The sequence below is a fragment of the Ovis canadensis genome, chromosome 4 (assembly GCF_042477335.2).
Source record: "Ovis canadensis isolate MfBH-ARS-UI-01 breed Bighorn chromosome 4, ARS-UI_OviCan_v2, whole genome shotgun sequence".
Lineage (NCBI taxonomy): Eukaryota > Metazoa > Chordata > Mammalia > Artiodactyla > Bovidae > Ovis > Ovis canadensis.
The window spans coordinates 53,291,810-53,309,571 of record NC_091248.1 but is presented as its reverse complement, the minus strand read 5'-3'; the positions used below and the strand labels follow the sequence as shown (position 1 = coordinate 53,309,571).

At 36.2% G+C, this 17,762-nt stretch overlaps 1 protein-coding gene across 7 annotated transcripts in view; it reads right to left on the bottom strand.

The window, feature by feature from the left end:
- The window catches only part of CACNA2D1 (calcium voltage-gated channel auxiliary subunit alpha2delta 1), a 541,059-nt gene that overhangs the window by 135,552 nt on the left and 387,745 nt on the right, over positions 1 to 17,762 (bottom strand). For all 7 annotated transcript variants that reach the window (XM_069586656.1, XM_069586658.1, XM_069586659.1 and 4 more), the window contains one exon: positions 13,305 to 13,436. In XM_069586656.1, the coding sequence (XP_069442757.1) occupies positions 13,305 to 13,436 (132 nt within the window). The remainder of the gene's footprint in view (positions 1 to 13,304; positions 13,437 to 17,762) is intronic.

Genomic DNA, 17,762 nt, shown 5'->3' with positions numbered 1-17,762 from the left:
AACAGTGTCAGACTTTATTTTTGGGGGCTCCAAAATCACTGCAGATGGTGACTGCAGCCATGAAATTAAAAGATGCTTACTCCTTGGAAGAAAAGTTATGACCAACCTAGATAGTATATTCAAAAGCAGAGACATTACTTTGCCAACAAAGGACTGTCTAGTCAAGGCAGTCTAGTTAAGGTTTTTCCTGTGGTCATGAATGGATGTGAGAGTTGGACTGTAAAGAAGGCTGAGTGCCAAAGAATTGATGCATTTGAACCGTGGTGTTGGAGAAGACTCTTGAGAGTCACTTTGACTGCAAGGAGATCCAACCAGTCCATTCTGAAGGAGATCAACCCTGGGATTTCTTTGGAAGTAATAATGCTAAAGCTGAAACTCCAGTACTTTGGCCACCTCATGCGAAGAGCTGACTCACTGGAAAAGACTCTGATGCTGGGAGGGATTGGGGGCAGGAGGAGAAGGGGATGACAGAGGATGAGATGGCTGGATGGCATTACTGACTCGATGGACGTGAGTCTGAGTGAACTCTGGGAGATGGTGATGGACAGGGAGGCCTGGCGTGCTGTGTTTCATGGGGTCGCAGAGTCAGACATGACTGAGCGACTGAACTGAAGATAATTTGGCCAATTAGGATTTGTCAAAAATATATATTACTGAGCCTCTCCTTGACTGTGAAATGGCTTTCCTATTAGCACCTACATAATATTTATTCACTTAAAATAACTAATCATATTTATAAGAAACGGCTAAGTTTAAATATAGCACTGTCTCAACAGTATGTACTGATACAGTACGCAACTGAAATGGCAAATTTAGTTTAATTATTCCCATTAACATCTGCAGAAACTTAGTGAGCTATATTATGACTTTTTTTTTCCTTTTTGTGGTAGTGCTAGAATTCAGCAACAAGCACACAGGCAGACATTTCAGTTCATATTCAACTCTTACATACTTCCTCAAGTCTGGGTCTTTGTAATAACTTCAAATTTATCACATTCTTCTTTCAGTAAAATCCTGGGCTGGTTGTACATTTATTCCCTCTTAACTCCAAGTTCACTCTCTTATCTTGTGTTATGAAAATGTCTCTTGGTCCCTTAAATATTTTTCTTTTACCTAACAAGGACAACTTAAGCTTTCTCAGCAGATGATGAAGAAAGACATTGTGAGAAAGGGTTTCTACATCCTGGTCTGGTTTGCTTGCTCCAAGGCTCTGGCAGTAAGCGCAGCTTCCCTGGTGTGGCACTGGCAATACGTATGCTCCAGAGCTCATGGATAGCTTCTCAGGAACAAGGCTTATGGAGCGCTGTCTGGCTCTGCAGCAGTACCCTCGGGGATTTTTTTGTGGAGAGCCGCTGATGAGACATCTGCAACTCAGAGGGTGAACTTCCAGCAAACTCTGTGACACTGCAGTACTTCCTCCGCCACTTCATGGGCCAGAACCATGTCCTCTGTAAAAGGATCTGCATCTCAGTCCAGGGGCACTTGGGGACCAAAGTCCCTTCCTTCGGTTACCTATTTCTGCCCTATGGGTGGTAGTTATACAATATTGTATCTGGAATTCCTGTATTATTTAGACTTATCTCTACTTATAGCCAATTCCTCTTTAATCCCTGCCAAAGTTTACATTATGTTAAAATTAAATAATGTACTTTCTTCTGTGATACTAATTAGTTGATTGTAAAATCCTCTTGTGGTACTTATATGGTACATTATTTATATAGGCTCAGAAAGAAGGAAGGTCAAATAGTAAAAAAAGATAATAACCATATATTGCAAATCTCTGGAACAATCCGTTTCATAATGAGGTTTAATGAACGCTGTGTAAAAGAAAATCAGAGTTTCTACAAACCTTGCGAAAAGTGAAATGTTGCTCATTTTAAAAGTTCTTTTGGCTTCCCAATAAGATTTTGGAATGGCAGGATAAAGAAGTAGAAATGAAAGCCTACTATGTGGGCATCTCATTTCTGAAGGCCATCATTAATGGTGATAATGATCACTTGTTTTTTTTATCCTGATAAAAAATGAACTGTGGGTGTATCTCTGACTAAATCTACTTGATGGCATTTCTACTTTACATGACATTTAGGGTGTGCTATGTCAGTGATCAAACCATTGATTTGAAGTGTTTACCTATATGTTTGGAGAAGGAAATGGCAACTCACTCCAGTACTATTATCTGGAAAATCCTGTGGATGGAGGAGCCTGACAGACTCCAGTCCATGGGGTTGCAAAGAGTTGGATACGACTGAGTGACTTCACTTACTCACTCACTCACCTATATGTTAACTCAGAATACTGAAATATTCTTGAGAAAGTATGCACACTGTTGAGCCATTTTTTAGTAAATATGCTTAAAAATAAGAGTATGAGTTTTTCGTTTCTGCTAGGAAGTAATAAAGTACAAAATGATGAACTGAAGGCTGATTCTCTGGTAACACCATTTTGAATGACATCTAATTGCATGTACAATTAACAAGTTAAAATGCATTTTTAAAATTCAAAAAGACTTCATATTTTTAGTCTCATGGAAAGACAAAAAAAGTAAGTTTTCTCATACTAAAAAATGCCTGTAAAAGCCAACTGTCATTCTATTGCTTGGATCTCTCTTTCTTTCTCTTTCTCTCTGTCTCTCTCTCTCTCATACACACACACACACACACACACACACACAACACACACACACACACACACAGTTTACCTGCAGTTACTTACATTGCCATGCTTTTTTTAAAAGGGCATCTGCAAATAAATTCTGAAGAAAGATAAAATTTGATAGCTGTTGTAATCTAGATTAAAAAACCAAGTTCTCTGAGAGAACAAAACAAAGAAAGACTTCTCTGGGGAAAGCCAAATGTATTCTATTTGGAATTATGGATAAGCTGTATATGACTAGAAATGGGGCTCTGGGATCAAAGCATATAGGGATAGGAACAATGGGGCAGGTTGTAAAAAATAAAACCAAATAAATACTAAAGGGGGTAAAAACCATTTGGAGTACATGGAGAAGGTTTAACTGTACAGTAAGAGGTAAAACTCAAAATGTAGACTAGGTTAGATTCTTTGGATGGCCTGAAGCCACAGTAAGTGAGCCAGATGTCATTTAGCGAACAATCCTAGACAGCTGCATTTTACTAGAGAAGTGATAATCTAAGTTAACTCCAGATAACTTTTTAATAAATATACTAGATGTCTCTTTGCATTGCATGTTAATGTGTTTAAGACATTTCCTGTCTTATCTAGCTGTGAGCGTCTTCAGAGCAAAATGCTCTCCTATTGGTACCTGAATCCTTAGGAACCTCAGTTCCTTCAGAAACAGCAGTTTTGCTAGTTCTTATGTTTTCCTCCTTCCAACCTACACTTGAGTATATTGACATATTTAATCAAATTCTTTTTAGATTTTAATATTGTTTCTAAGAAGTTAGACTTGATGTTCAATGATAGTATTGTATTGGTTTGAGAGCACCTCTGACGTCGGTATGGTCGTATGTCCAGAACACTTTTCTAATTTAGATAAATAAACATTGGAAATTCATACAGATATAAGATGCTGGGAGGGATTGAGGGTAGGAGGAGAAGGGGATGACAGAGGATGAGATGGCTGGATGGTATCACCGACTCGATGGACTTGAGTCTGAGTGAACTCCGGGCGTTGGTGATGGACAGGGAGGCCTGGTGTGCTGCGATTCATGGGGTGGCAAAGAGTCAGACATGACTGAGTGACTGAACTGAACTGAACTGAAGGTATTACAGCCAAGGATAACTCATCATAAGTTTTAAAAATTAAAGCACTTGTTACAAAGCAATTTGCTGGTAATTCTGCATATATCAGACAGCCCATGTAAAACATTTCCAATTTAACAAGAATTATTTGTCAGCGGAAGTAGCAGATAACAAGGAAAAGCTGTGAGATCAAATGAAATATTCAATAAAGTAAATGGTACACACAGACTTAATCATTTAGATGGTCCATATGTTATTATTAGCTCCAGTGCAAAAATAAACTTGCACACAACAAGTTCTATTAAGTAAAACATGAAGAGAATTTTACTGGAAAATAATTTCAGATATATGCTAGACAGAGAAAAACTGAACTCTGACAGAGAAAAAAGTTTCTACTTTTGTAAGCAAATAAATCCAGTTAGGTGGTAACAGTGATACAAAAGTAAATTGTGATTCTATAGGAAAAAGATTCCGACTTTTATAACTCAATAATCTTTTTAGAAAAAGGGGCTGTATTTCTTACAAATTTTATATTTGGTGTATCTGAGAGAAGTGCTTAAAAAGTTGTCTGAATTTTGACAAGTGTTTTAAATTTTTCTTAATAGAATATACTGAACACAACAAGAGCTGTACATCAAAGATGGTCCTATGTATCTAAAAATGGATTACAAATTTAGCAATGTATCAAAGAGAAAGGAGTAAAATGAGCTACTTTAGAACTTAAAAAGAGCTAAAGATTTGTAACAATACTTATGCCTATATTTAGGGCTTCCAGGTGGTGATAGTGGTAAAGAACCTGCCTGCCCATGCAGGAGACCTAAGAGAGGAAGTTTAATTTTTCCTGGGTCTGGAAGATCCCCTGCAGAAGGAAATGACAACCCACTCCAGTATTCTCGCCTGGAGAATCCCGTGGACAGAGTAGCCTGGTGGGCTACAGTCCATAGGGTTGCACAGAGCTGGACACGACTAAAGCAACTTAGCACAGACACAGACAGATGCAAACATTTTACATACAATTTTATCCTCCATCAAATTATGAGCACATCCCATTTTCATATCAGGATCTTACTTAACTGCTCTCACTTGTGAAATAACTGGACCCATAGTTGACTGCAAAGTTAACAACTCTTCCACCCTTCTAAGTGAAAAATAAGACAGACTTGGCTAAGAGATGGGGTCATATAAAAGAAAACAAAAATAAGGTTACAGAATTACCTCTATAAATTGGGATCCTGTGAGAATTTCAATAATATGTTATTTTGTGTGTATGTGTGTGCATTTATCAGTTCAGTTCAGTTCAGTCACTCAGTCGTGTCTGACTCTTTGGGACCCCATGAATTGCAGCACGCCAGGCCTCCCTGTCCATTACCAACTCCCGGAGTTCACTCAGACTCACGTCCATCGAGTCAGTGATGCCATCCAGCCATCTCATCCTCTGTCGCCCCCTTCTCCTCCTGCCCCCAATCCCTCCCAGCATCAGAGTCTTTTCCAATGAGTCAACGCTTCACATGAGGTGGCCAAAGTACTAGAGTTTCAGCTTTAGCATCATTCCTTCCAAAGAAATCCCAGGGCCGATCTCCTTCAGACTGGACTGGTTGGATCTCCTTGCAGTCCAAGGGACCCTCAAGAGTCTTCTCTAACACCACAGTTCAAATGCATCAATTCTTCAGTGCTCAGCCTTCTTCACAGTCTAACTCTCACATCCATACATGACCACTGGAAAAACCATAGCCTTGACTAGACGGACCTTAGTCAGCAAAGTAATGTCTCTGCTTTTGAATATGCTGTCTAGGTTGGTCATAACTTTTCTTCCAAGGAGTAAGCGTCTTTTAATTTCATGGCTGCATATATATATATATATATATATATATATATATATATATTTATATGTTGTTTTTGCAAGTAATACAACTGATCAATCGTACACAGAAAAGCAAATTGTATTATTTACAATATAAATTGAAGGTAAACTATGACCATGAGACCACTAAACTTTGGCCAATGTTGCATAAGAGGAAAGGTTTTGTGTGATTTCCAGAAAGTGTCTTAAAAAGAGAGGGAATACTATTCTTTGTCCCATAAGAAAAAAAAAAACAACAGTGGACACTGCAGAATATATACTCAGAGAATGTCAAAGAAATAAGATGGAGAAGGCAATGGCACCCCACTCCAGTACTCTTGCCTGGAAACTCTCATGGATGGAGGCGCCTGGAAGGCTGCAGTCCATGGGGTCGCGAAGAGTCCGACATGACTGAGTGACTTCACTTTCACTTTTCACTTTCATGCATTGCAGAAGGAAATGGCAACCCACTCCAGTGTTCTTGCCTGGAGAATCCCAGGTATGGAGGTGCCTAGTAGGCTGCCGTCTATGGGGTCGCACAGAGTTGGACACAACTAAAGCGATTTAGCAAGACAGGAGTGTAAACCCTTGTATGTGAGGCTTCCTTATCAGCCCTGGTCTGCAACTGATATTCTTTGACTGAGTAAGAAATAAACCTCTATAGTGTTGAAATCACCATCGTTTTGGATTTCCTGTAACTGGTAGCTAGTTTTCTTCCTAAGTGATGCTTCGACTCTAATCATTATTAGTATAAAAAAGCAATAAGGTAATCATTTCAACTTAAGGTGTATTCATACAGCATTCAACAAATATAATTAAACATATTTATAGTTAAACTTCATATCCATTCACAAATATCAAAGTAAAAAAAAATCAGTCTTTTTTCTTTTTTAAGAAAACTGATCACTGAAAGCAGTTATTCTTTTATAAATAAATACCTCAAAATGCTGAGGCTCCATTGCTATTATGTTTTCTTCAAATTAACCAGAAATCTAGCAAATGCTCCCTTTATAAATAACTAAAAAGGTATTCTTTGGACTGCTCTGTCATCTGTTATTTGCTGTTTAAAACATTTTAAAGGTATTTTTCAAAAAGAGTTAAGCAGCTTAAGAATAATTGGCTATACACATGGCAAAATATGTCCCTCTATATACTCTGCACACAGGTTCCTTCACATTTTATTTTAGCAAAATCCTAGCAGATCCAAGAACAAGGAAGTGTCTCCATAAGAAATATTTAACACTAATTCAACATATACCTGGAGAAGGCAATGGCACCCCACTCCAGTACTCTTGCCTGGAAAATCCCATGGACGGGGGAGCCTGGTAGGCTGCCATCTGTGGGGTCGCACAGAGTCAGACACGATTGAGCGCTTTCACTTTCGCTTTTCACTTTCATGCACTGGAGAAGGAAATGGCAACCCACTCCAGTGTTCTTGCCTGGAGAATCCCAGGGACGGGGGGAGCCTGGTAGGCTGCCGTCTATGGGGTCACACAGAGTCGGACATGACTGAGGCGACTTAGCAGCAGTAGCAGCAACATATACTAAGTTCCTACTCTGTAAACCCATGTTTTTGAAATAAATAAATGAAAGAGGATGAAGAAAGAACAAATGTTTAATAAGACATTTAATTAAATGATTAACTAAAAATGCAACATGAAGTTTAAGAGATTTAAGTTTTATCCTTTTTTTATAAGTGGAACTAATTACCAAAAAAGAATAAGTGCTGTCTATATTGGCATTCTGACAAGCCAGTAACTTCTAATTACAGTACCAATTATTGCAGTAATTGGTACAATTTCAAGAGACACTAATAGATGAAATGTGTTTTCTATGCCTATAGTTTTTACGATGCATAAAAATTCAAATAGTTGATAGCTCTTGAAAGCAGTTTTAATAGCATTAAGATTAATTTATATAAATCAATTAAGGGCTTCTAAAGGAAGTGAAGTGAAAGTCGCTCAGTCATGTCTGCTTCTTTGCAACCCCATGGCTATAGACCATGGAATTCTCCAGGCCATAATACTGGAGTGGTAGCCTCTCCCTTCTCCAGCAGATTTTCCAAACCCAGGAATTGAGGAAGCACTCATAAATTAAACTGATTGTCCAGTCAGCACATATTCAACCCATATTCATCAGATATGGGTTCCAGCTTCAACTCTGCCATGACATGCAGTATGACTAGGGCAAGTACCTCTAGTTTATCCTATAAAACAAGGACTGTGGTGTAGCAAATGAGGTCTAAATGCATAAGTAAATAAAGGTAGTGCCTGTGTTGGAAATCACCTTCTTCAATCGTCCCAAGTTACTGGTTAAGAAATAGGTTCAGAGATATGACTTAGCCATGAAAGTTTCAATATGAATCAAGAACTCCTCGCAATACAATGTTCCTCCTTCTATTATCACACAGCCTACCTATCTTCTAAGTTGGAGAGGAGAGAGGAGAAAAAGGAGAGGTGGAGAAGGAAGAGGAAAAGAAGGAGAAAAGGGGAAAAAAGAAGAAAAAGACATACAACAACCATTTTTATACCATATTTCCATACATATCAACCAAAATTAGAAAACAGACAAATTACTGATATTCACTCTAAGGACAGATGTTAGAGGTCAAATCCATCCCCAGTCATATCAAACTGCTATCCAGAATTGGCTCTGCAGAGGAGCCCTTATATTATGTCAGCTCTGGAGGCAGTAGTGCCTCCATGCAGTTTAAATAACTTGAAAAATGGAAATCAGCAGAGTGGCTAATCATCACTGGCTTTTTCCTAAATGTCTTAGCAAATAAGAAGCATTTAATTTTTTTCTCCTCTTAATTCTACTTTATCCTTTTTGTTTAACAGCTCAAGTCTGAATATTTCCCCAAGGGTACCATGATATCAAGATATGGCAGTGGAACTTAAATACTGGCTATCAGGTTATATACCTGGTTAACCCACTCACACTATTAGCTCTGCTTTAAGCAGCATCTTACTATTTCCCAAGAACACATTTTATTTTAGATCTTATATTGTGAGTTAGAGGATTGTAGTTTCTACAAACTCATTTACAATAATATGGCAAAAAAGGCTTTAAAGGTAGTTTGTAGAATTAAAAAAAGAAGAAAAAGCACAAATTTTGCATTTATATTAATACATGAAATAGATTCTTGGATCCTCATAATGCCATGAGGTAACAGGAAAGTTTATTTCTCATATTTTCTCATAAACTCAGTGCCCGAGAGATAGGATTAATAAATTTATGAAAAGGAAATTAGGGACATCCAATTAAATTTCAATTTTAATTAAAAAAAAATTTTAGAGTAAATACTAAATACTTTTTAAGAGTAAATATTTCTCAAACATCATATACTTAGGCTGAAAAATCCTTTGTTATCTGAAACTGAAATTTAACTGGGCATTCTTGAGAAGTGACTTAACTAAGGTCATAGGTTAAAACCTACATCTCTGACCAACTCCACCATGTGGAGTTACTGCGAGTACTTTTCATTATATTATCCCATCCATCACAACTCTCAGGGGATAAATCGAAACATTTGCTGTTGTTGTTCTTTAGTCACCAATTCATGTCTGACTTTCATGACCCCATGAGCTGTAGCCCATCAGGTTCCTCCATCCATGGGATTTCCCAGGCAAAATTACTGGAGTGGGTTACCATCTCCTTCTCCAGGGGATCTTCCCAACCCAGGGATTTAACTTGTGTTAAATCCCTGCCTTCAAAGAAGGTGGATTTTTTTACCACTGAGCCACCTGGAAAGCCCCAAGGTTTCAGTTTCCCAACCAGGGATCAAACCTGGGCTATCCAGTGGCTCAGTGTCCTAACCATTAGGCCACCAGGGAACTCTAAAATGGAAACATTAGTGCTCATATTTATTTTTAGATTTGATGACTAAGGCTCAGAAAATTTAGAAGACCCATCTAGTTTCTCACAGTTAGTTGGGAGATCCTAGCCTGAGGTCCAAATCTTGCCATGTAAAATCCAATTAGGTAATATGTATTCTATTTCAACTCACAAGTAAGATAATTAACAATAATTAAAGGCTATTTTGACCTTCGTTTTAACAGACAGTAATCAGGGATGAGCTGTTCCACATTATTTTGTTCAGTATCAAAATGGAAAGACTAAAATCAGAGAGGAAAGTATGGCTTACTGAGAGATTTTTTAAAATCCTTCATTTTAAAAGACTCTTTAAACCTAAAGACATGTAAAATGTGTTAAAAGCATGCCTTAGTATACACAGAAATATAGAGGACCACTTTTAAATTATCATAATGTCTTAGTGTCTTTACTAAAGACATTTGATTCTATTAGAGCATTATTATCATGAAGAGCAACTCATTTAGCCTCAAAAAAGACAAAAATCCTGCCATCTGTGACAACATCAATGAACCTGAGGGATATTATGCTAAACAAAATAAGCAGGCACAGAAGGACAAGTACTATATGGCTAGGTAGTTAGAATAGGAAAAAGGAGCCCAAAATGGTGGTGGCTAAAAGAAAAAGAAAGGAAAAGCCTGTAAAAATGGAACAAAAGAAAATCCCAGGACCATACTGAGAACCTCAGGTGAAACAAACAGCCTGGCTAGCCCAGTTTACATAGGGAAGGCTCAGGGGGAGGAGAGAAACCATATAAAAAGAGAAGCCAAGATTGAGCCTTCTCTTCTTTTGGGTCAACCACCCTCGTGCCACGGGGATGTATTTTCCTTTGCTTGTCAAATAAAACTGAGCTGTAACAGAGAGGTAACACTAGGTCCGTCATGTCAAATTTTTGCTGCAATGAGACAGACCCGAGGAAATTACACTGGCCCCTAATGATATATCACTTACATGAGGAATCTAAAATAATCAAACCTATAGAAGGAAAGTAGAATGGTGGTTGCCAGGGGAAAGTACAAGTGGGGAAGTATCAGTTAAAGAGTTTACAAAGTTTCAGTTATACAAAACCACTAAGCCCTAGAGATCTTCTGTATAGCATAGAACCAGAAGGTAACAATACAGTATTGTACACTTAAAGTTTTGCTAAGAGGGTATGTTGGGCTGTGTTCCACAGGCCTGCAGCTTTAAGGCTAAAGAGCCTGGATATAGTGACAGAGACATCAATGGTTTAAAGGACTGGGGGATCTTATGGGTCTGAAGCAAGGTCCTGAACCAATACTCCACCATGTGTGGTTGCTGGTGGGCCGAAATATAGCCCACTCATAGCTGGAAGTGGAAAGTGGGGAGGGAATGAGGGAAGGAAGCGGGGGAAGTTTCCAGTTATAGGGAGGACTGACACAGATCTCAGCTTAGCTCATAGGTTCCCAGTGAAAGCAGCAGAGAGCATGCCCCTCACTGTTCTTTGATAAGCTATCAAGTATATAAAGCCAATATAAAGCTTAGAATAATCACAAGCTGGGGCTGGGAGCAAGTATGCAGGTATTTATTAATTAGGTTCTACCTATTATTAAGAGTGAAGGTCAGTCAGGTGAATAGATTGTAGCTGAAGCAGGGACTCATCCCCATGAGTGGGGATGGACAGAGAACAAGAGGATAGTCATCTTGGCTGCTCATTCCTCCCTCCATGCAGGATAGATCTTATATTACGTGTTTTTATAACACAAAATATACTAATAAGTAAGACAGTAGGAGGAAACTTTTCCAGATGATAAATAGGTTGATGACACTGATTGTGGTGATGGTATCACCAATGTATACTTATCTCCAAATTCATCTTGTTATCTATATTAACTATGTACAGCTTTTCATATGTCAAAAATTTTTTTAAATAAAAGAGCACCTCAGCAATGTACTCAATGAAATTTCATCGAGTGTATTCCATAGCAATCAAGAGAGCCATTATGAGACTCAGAGATGATTTGTTGAGTTAAATCTTAAAAAGCATGGTATTATAGGAAAGCCCAGGGTTACTTCCACAACTAACATTCTAGGGGGACCATATGGATTCAGCTAAACTAAATCTTTACGGAGTTTTTCCAAGGTGAAAGAGGACAAATGTCAGTATGTTAGGAAGTATATGATTAGGCTTAAAAAAAAATTAAAGCCATAATCCCTCAATTAGCATTTAAAATAAAATTTACTGGTATGCTTAAAAGTTAACTACTTCTAAAAAGACTCATCTTGGAAAAATGTACATAGTAGGATCTATCTTTCCTCCCACCTCTTGACCCCAGTGTTCTCTCTTTCTTATACAATCTCTCCTTCCCTTCTCCTTCCTATTTCTCTAATACTGTGTGTTCTTTCTTTTGCAGCATCATCAACTTCCCTGTAGTTCTGGGCTCTAGGTTTCTCATTATTATCATATTTTCTCTTACTTATCTTTTTCCTCCTATCCTCAGCTGCTCATAAATGGAATTTTATATTGAGTTAATACAGTTTAAAGCTACATAGATGCTGTAAGTTATTGATAAATATAAATAATTATAGTCATGTACTGTGTTATTGTATACTAATTATAAATTTTATAAGACCTGCCATAATATTAAGGTATATTATATTAGGCTTACTATGTACATGAACAATAAATGTCTTTTTCTTTATATTACATATGAAAGTTTTCAAATTCCTGATATATGATATTGAACATATTAGTAATGTAAGAGTATTTTAGAAGAAGTTTTGTATTATACTGAACAGTATTTCCAAGTAGAAAATTCATCTATTATAGCAAGCTATGTGATATCTCCCCAACATCTGGTATTAATGTTTACATTTTGGTAGAGTGCATGAATTTTTTTCAACAATGAAATACCAGTATGCCTTTCCTAGCCCACTGGATTTCTGCAAAAAGTAATTGTCAATGATCTTACTATCTGGCACTTATTGCAAGAAGTTATATATCTTCACCTAATTTTAGAGCTATTTAGTTTGATGATGCCCACATACTTTTATCCACAAAGACATACATTATCTAATCTCTATTTCACCCCCTTTTCACTGTTGTGACTTTTTATTGTTAACAACTCTAACGTTAAATGTTTTAAAAATGCAAGTCTAAATAAACTCTCATATATGCTATGTTTTTTAAAGCCTAATGACCTAGTATGCATCCCATAACTCTGCCTCACTTTGAGAAAGAAAATGCATTTGTGCTTGTCAGCTTGCTTGGAAAGGTGGAAAAGTTAAAAATACCAACACACATTTCACTTAAAGTCTTTTCAACAGATTCTCAGTATGTACTAGTGATTAATCTTTCATTTTCATTATAAATTTATTTCCTCTTAAACTTCTATATAAGAATAAAGGACATTACACAAGGATTTATTCATGTTAATTTTTAAAATATATTCTCATTTTAACAAATCCACATTTACTGATTAAAGAAAAGCATCAATAACTTTCAATATAAACACACAGACTTAAAATCTGGAAAGAGATCTTTCAGTTAGTTTCTAAAATTTCTATTCAGTTCTCTAATGTGATTCGTAGCTTGGTCCATGCTATGCAGTTGGATTCTTAGAACTGTTTTAGGATTCATGACAACCTCCTGTTCCACGTCACAGATACCTGCTCACAGTCTCAATGGCCCCGCCTGATTTCACAGGACAATGGTTCCAGCTACTTCTCAGGTATTTTGACTTAAAGTGATTTTGGTAGTTAAAGAGCCATGTAAGGAGAAATGTCTTTTCTTACAAAAGCCATGTAATAACCATCTTTTACCAAATGGGAGAAGGTAACAGAGTGTTGTCAAGAAAAACTAGTCCAGTATTTACAATTTTACTTGATATCTATGGAATCACTAAGTACTTACCTGGATAATATCGGGCCAGGCCTGTGGCACTGCCAAACACCTGCCACAATAATGAAGGATCTTCTTCTCGATTTTTCTTGAAAACTTCATCTAAGGCACTTGTCCAGTTGAGTTCATTTAATACAATTGTTGCTACCAAAAGTGAAAGAATGGAAAAATCAATCAATTCAAATTTGTAATTAGTAACTGAGCCTGTTTTCATACATGTGCATAGTAATGTTATATATATTTCATTGCTTTATCTATAAAAGCACTCTGATCTGTTGGTAATCAAAAAGTTTAGACATGGAATCATTTCTTCAAACAAATGTTTATATGATGGTGGCCCTACTGACATTTAGGGGCTGGGTGACTTTTTTGTAGTGAGAGTTGTTTTGTGCTTTGTAGATGTTTACAAGCATCTCTGGCCTCTACACCCTAGAAGTCAGTCCATGTTCCCAGTTGTGATATGCAAAACTGTCTTTAGATATCATCACATAAGCCCTGGGGAGCAAAATTACTTTCTAGTGAGAACCCCTGTGACATATACAATTTAAAACAGGCAATAGTCAAGCTCTGCTGGCTGAGAGGTGGTGGGAAGCATTCTTCCAATTGAGGCAGTTCTAAAGAAACCTACAGGGCACCTTAGGACAGAATTTGATGACTACTTTCCTCAACTATTGATGTTTCTCTATGATATACTAACATGGTTTGATCTGTTACTTGAATTAAAAAAAAACAGATGTCTGTCATTGAGCATAGCTAATTAACTGTATTTCTGTAACAACAAAAATGCATACATGTTCATAAAGAAAAACTCATTCAGAGGCTTGACAACATCAGTAATAGAAGTAAGATGTAGCTGATACCTTATCACTAGCTTTATGAATAATACTTTTCTTTTTTCTGGTTAGTTCAACTAACAATTAGAGTGTAGTGCTAACAAGGGACAGGTCATTGATTTTGATACCTACTTATACTGACTGACTGATCCTGCATAGGTATCACAAACATATGCCAGTCATTATAATGAAAGAGGAACAATTATAATATAGCATATAACAGGGCTAAATATAGTTTATAATTATGGCTGTCCATGATCATAGCACCCTATGTCTAACATGACAAAAATTTAATTGGCTTAGAATATTATTTTCCCTTTACACAAAAAAGATGACATATGAGATAATATCATCTTTCTTGGAGGGCCTTAATATATGTAAAATATGCATCCTGCCCCCAGCAGATTAGCAGATTGGGAAAGCTTGCATTTGAGAATATATGTCCAAACCTAAATAATGGACATTAGCTTGGGATAATGACTAGAAATACTGCTTTTTTCCATTCATTTCTGTGACCACAGTAAGTAAAAGAAACAAATACAATCATGGTTAAAACATATGCAAGATGTTTTGAAGATAAAAGAACAAAGAGCTTCTTTCAAGAAAGATGTACAGCATATGTGTTTGTATTTTAAGGTTTTATCATTCACCCAAAAAATGAAAACAAGCATACTGCAAATTGTTCTGGGACCAGCATCCTAATGCATTTCTCATTATTGGAAACTAATGAGTTTCCCATCTTTATGGATGTGATTACCTTCAGAAAGATCAGTTGTGTGTGTAAATATTCATGAGTTGGGTCAGATCCATAGCACATCTGAGATACTAGTGAATTCAAATTCAAAAGCACGATCCAATGAACACTGAATGACCAGTTATACGAAAATTTATATTCACATAGATAACCTAAACTGATACTCACCATCCATGAATATTTATGGTACTACACAAAATAGCACAGAAAAAGAGGGACATCCTCTACCTTTCTTTTTAAGCATTCATGAATTATACAGTTATACTCTACTCAACAAAATAATCATGTTTATTTATGTTCCAGATACTTAGAATAGATTGGGGATTAATGAAGTCTGTCTCTTCAGTTTCCTTGGTTCTTTAATTCACATTAAGCAACAACTGAGATCTAATTATTTTTAATAAATTTTTCTTTGTTTTCAGAGTCTTACTCAGTTTTATTATTTAACAACTACTAAGTATTAGGCTCTTATACACTGACAATGAATTATACTTTTATGTATTGGGGGAAAAAGTCAAACTCTGAAATGCTATCATCATGGTGATCTGTTTTAAAATAGTAGTTTATATGTTTGAAAATTCTTTTTCAGATAAGACACTGCAAAATGATTTCCACAAAAGCTGTTCATATGCAAATAAGCAAAGTACATAAAGCTTTTTCAGAATAGACACCTGAAGTGATTTACTCAGAATGAAAGACATGGCAATGTGCAAAGTTTATAAAACTTGACGATGTGTAGCAAGAGAGCTGCATTTGTTGTTGTGTATTTATAAAGACTAGAGTGCAATAATTATTCTTGTAGCCACAATTTTTATTTGAATATCTATCACAAGAAAAAAATTCAAAGGATTTGCCATGGGAGTACAAAATTAGTGCAGAAGAGAGTTTGGCAAAAGTTGTCTATCAAAATGCAGTCATTAATCCAGCAATTCTATTTGAAAGAATTTATACTATGGGGAGACTACAGATATTCAGTCCTGAGGCAGAGAATTTTAGACTGAGAATAATTCTTTTAATTATACTGTTCAAATTCCTTAAAAAACGAAAATAAATTGCGGCAGTAGGAAATATTTTTCTTCAAATTACACTGGAAACCAGTTAAAAATGTAAAAGGAGACATGTAAAATATAGAAGCAAACAAATAAGTATGAATCCTCTTTTATATCCATCTTAGGTAGAAGGAAATGGCAACCCACTCCAGTGTTCTTGCCTGGGAAATCCCATGGACAGAGGAGCCTGGCCGGCTACAGTCCATGGGGTCACAGAGAGTTGAACAAAATTGAGCAAATAACACAATAAACACACATTACTTTGGCATTCTATAATAAGTAGATTTTTACCTTCTTAACCTTGTAAAAACTAAATAATCCAGAAATTACTGAAGTGCCCAACATTTCCCCAATTCTATGTTATCAGCGTAAGTAAGGAAAAACAATACTGAAGTAACTGGGTCATTTGCAAATGATGGCATAATAAAACTAATGCAGAACACTAGCAATGCTGAAACTTTTCAAATGCAATTAGTTTTTCTATAAAGCATGATCTTTATATAAATATCCTGAGCAAGAAACCAAGATACAAAGGATTTTCTTTAATTGCATAAATATTGATATAAACTAGTAGCTCACCAATATTTTATGTAATGACTCCAGAATAAGTGCTTTTTCTAAAAGGCCTTGAAATACTTCTTGTCCACCAATAAAACTTAGCTTTCTATTTGGACAGATAACTCAAGAACATAGGGAATAGTTCTGATTGGTTTTCCATAAATCATTTGGCAGTCTTTAAAATTATATTGCATTTTAATTCTCAATTATACTGGATATGTATGGCCTTATTTAATATAGTGTATTCTGTATGTACCCACACCTTTCTTATCTGCCTCCTAAAGTAGTAGTAATGTTTTACATTCACACATTCAAATTTCTAATTTCTTGCTTGAATGGAGTACGTGGGTGTACACAGAAGTACATGAGTGGCTTATGTATTTTTCACTGTGTAAGACATACTGGCCAATTGTGATCTAGCCTTGAACCTGCTATCAATTACTAATGAACTTATTAGCTAACTGCCTTATGGCTTCCTTAGGAGTAACGTGAGTACTGATTTTCTGTCAACTTTTTAGAAATTAAGATTTTAATCTTTGAAAATTAGAGTTTGTGAAAACATCTTTCATAGATATTCAAGGCTAAGTTTATTAAAAGCAATGAATGCTGGGAAAGCAAACCTTGACTTTGGGGCCTCTAATCTGAATGGTATAAAAGGATTTTACTGCTAATTGATTCAGAAAGCCAAGCATATGTTTCTCTATATTCTTCTTATATTTAGTTTTCAAAAACATGGCCTTGGTGTTCAGCAATTCTCTCTTGTAGAGGATTCTTTTGTTCAGTTTGGCTTCTCAAGGGAAGAAAGAAAAATCTAATTTGTAACAGCATAAAAGAAGGACCTTTCATTTGCTGCTAATTCTTCTAAAATACGTGACATAGCTGTATCTTGTTTATGACATGAATGTGGAATCATTAACAAGTTCAGAATCCAATTTTCTCCTGCAAACTTCAGCCAAGAAGTACTCCACTACTGCTCCCACTCCAGTCTGAATTTATTTTGTTGACTTATTCAGGGTTCTGGGCCTCACCATGTGTTGAAGGCACTATATAACTATTTGAAAAACCTTAAGATTATTTATACTATCAACTATAGCTTTGAAATGAAGCAGAAATATGCTAGAAAAAAGAAGAGAAACAATTTTTATGATTTACTGAAAATATAAAATAACTGATAAATATGCATCACAAATATACTTTATAAAATATTTTGGCAGGTCTTTCCTAAGACTTGTAAATCTTGAAGTTATATAAGGGAATGGATAGTAACAATTATTTT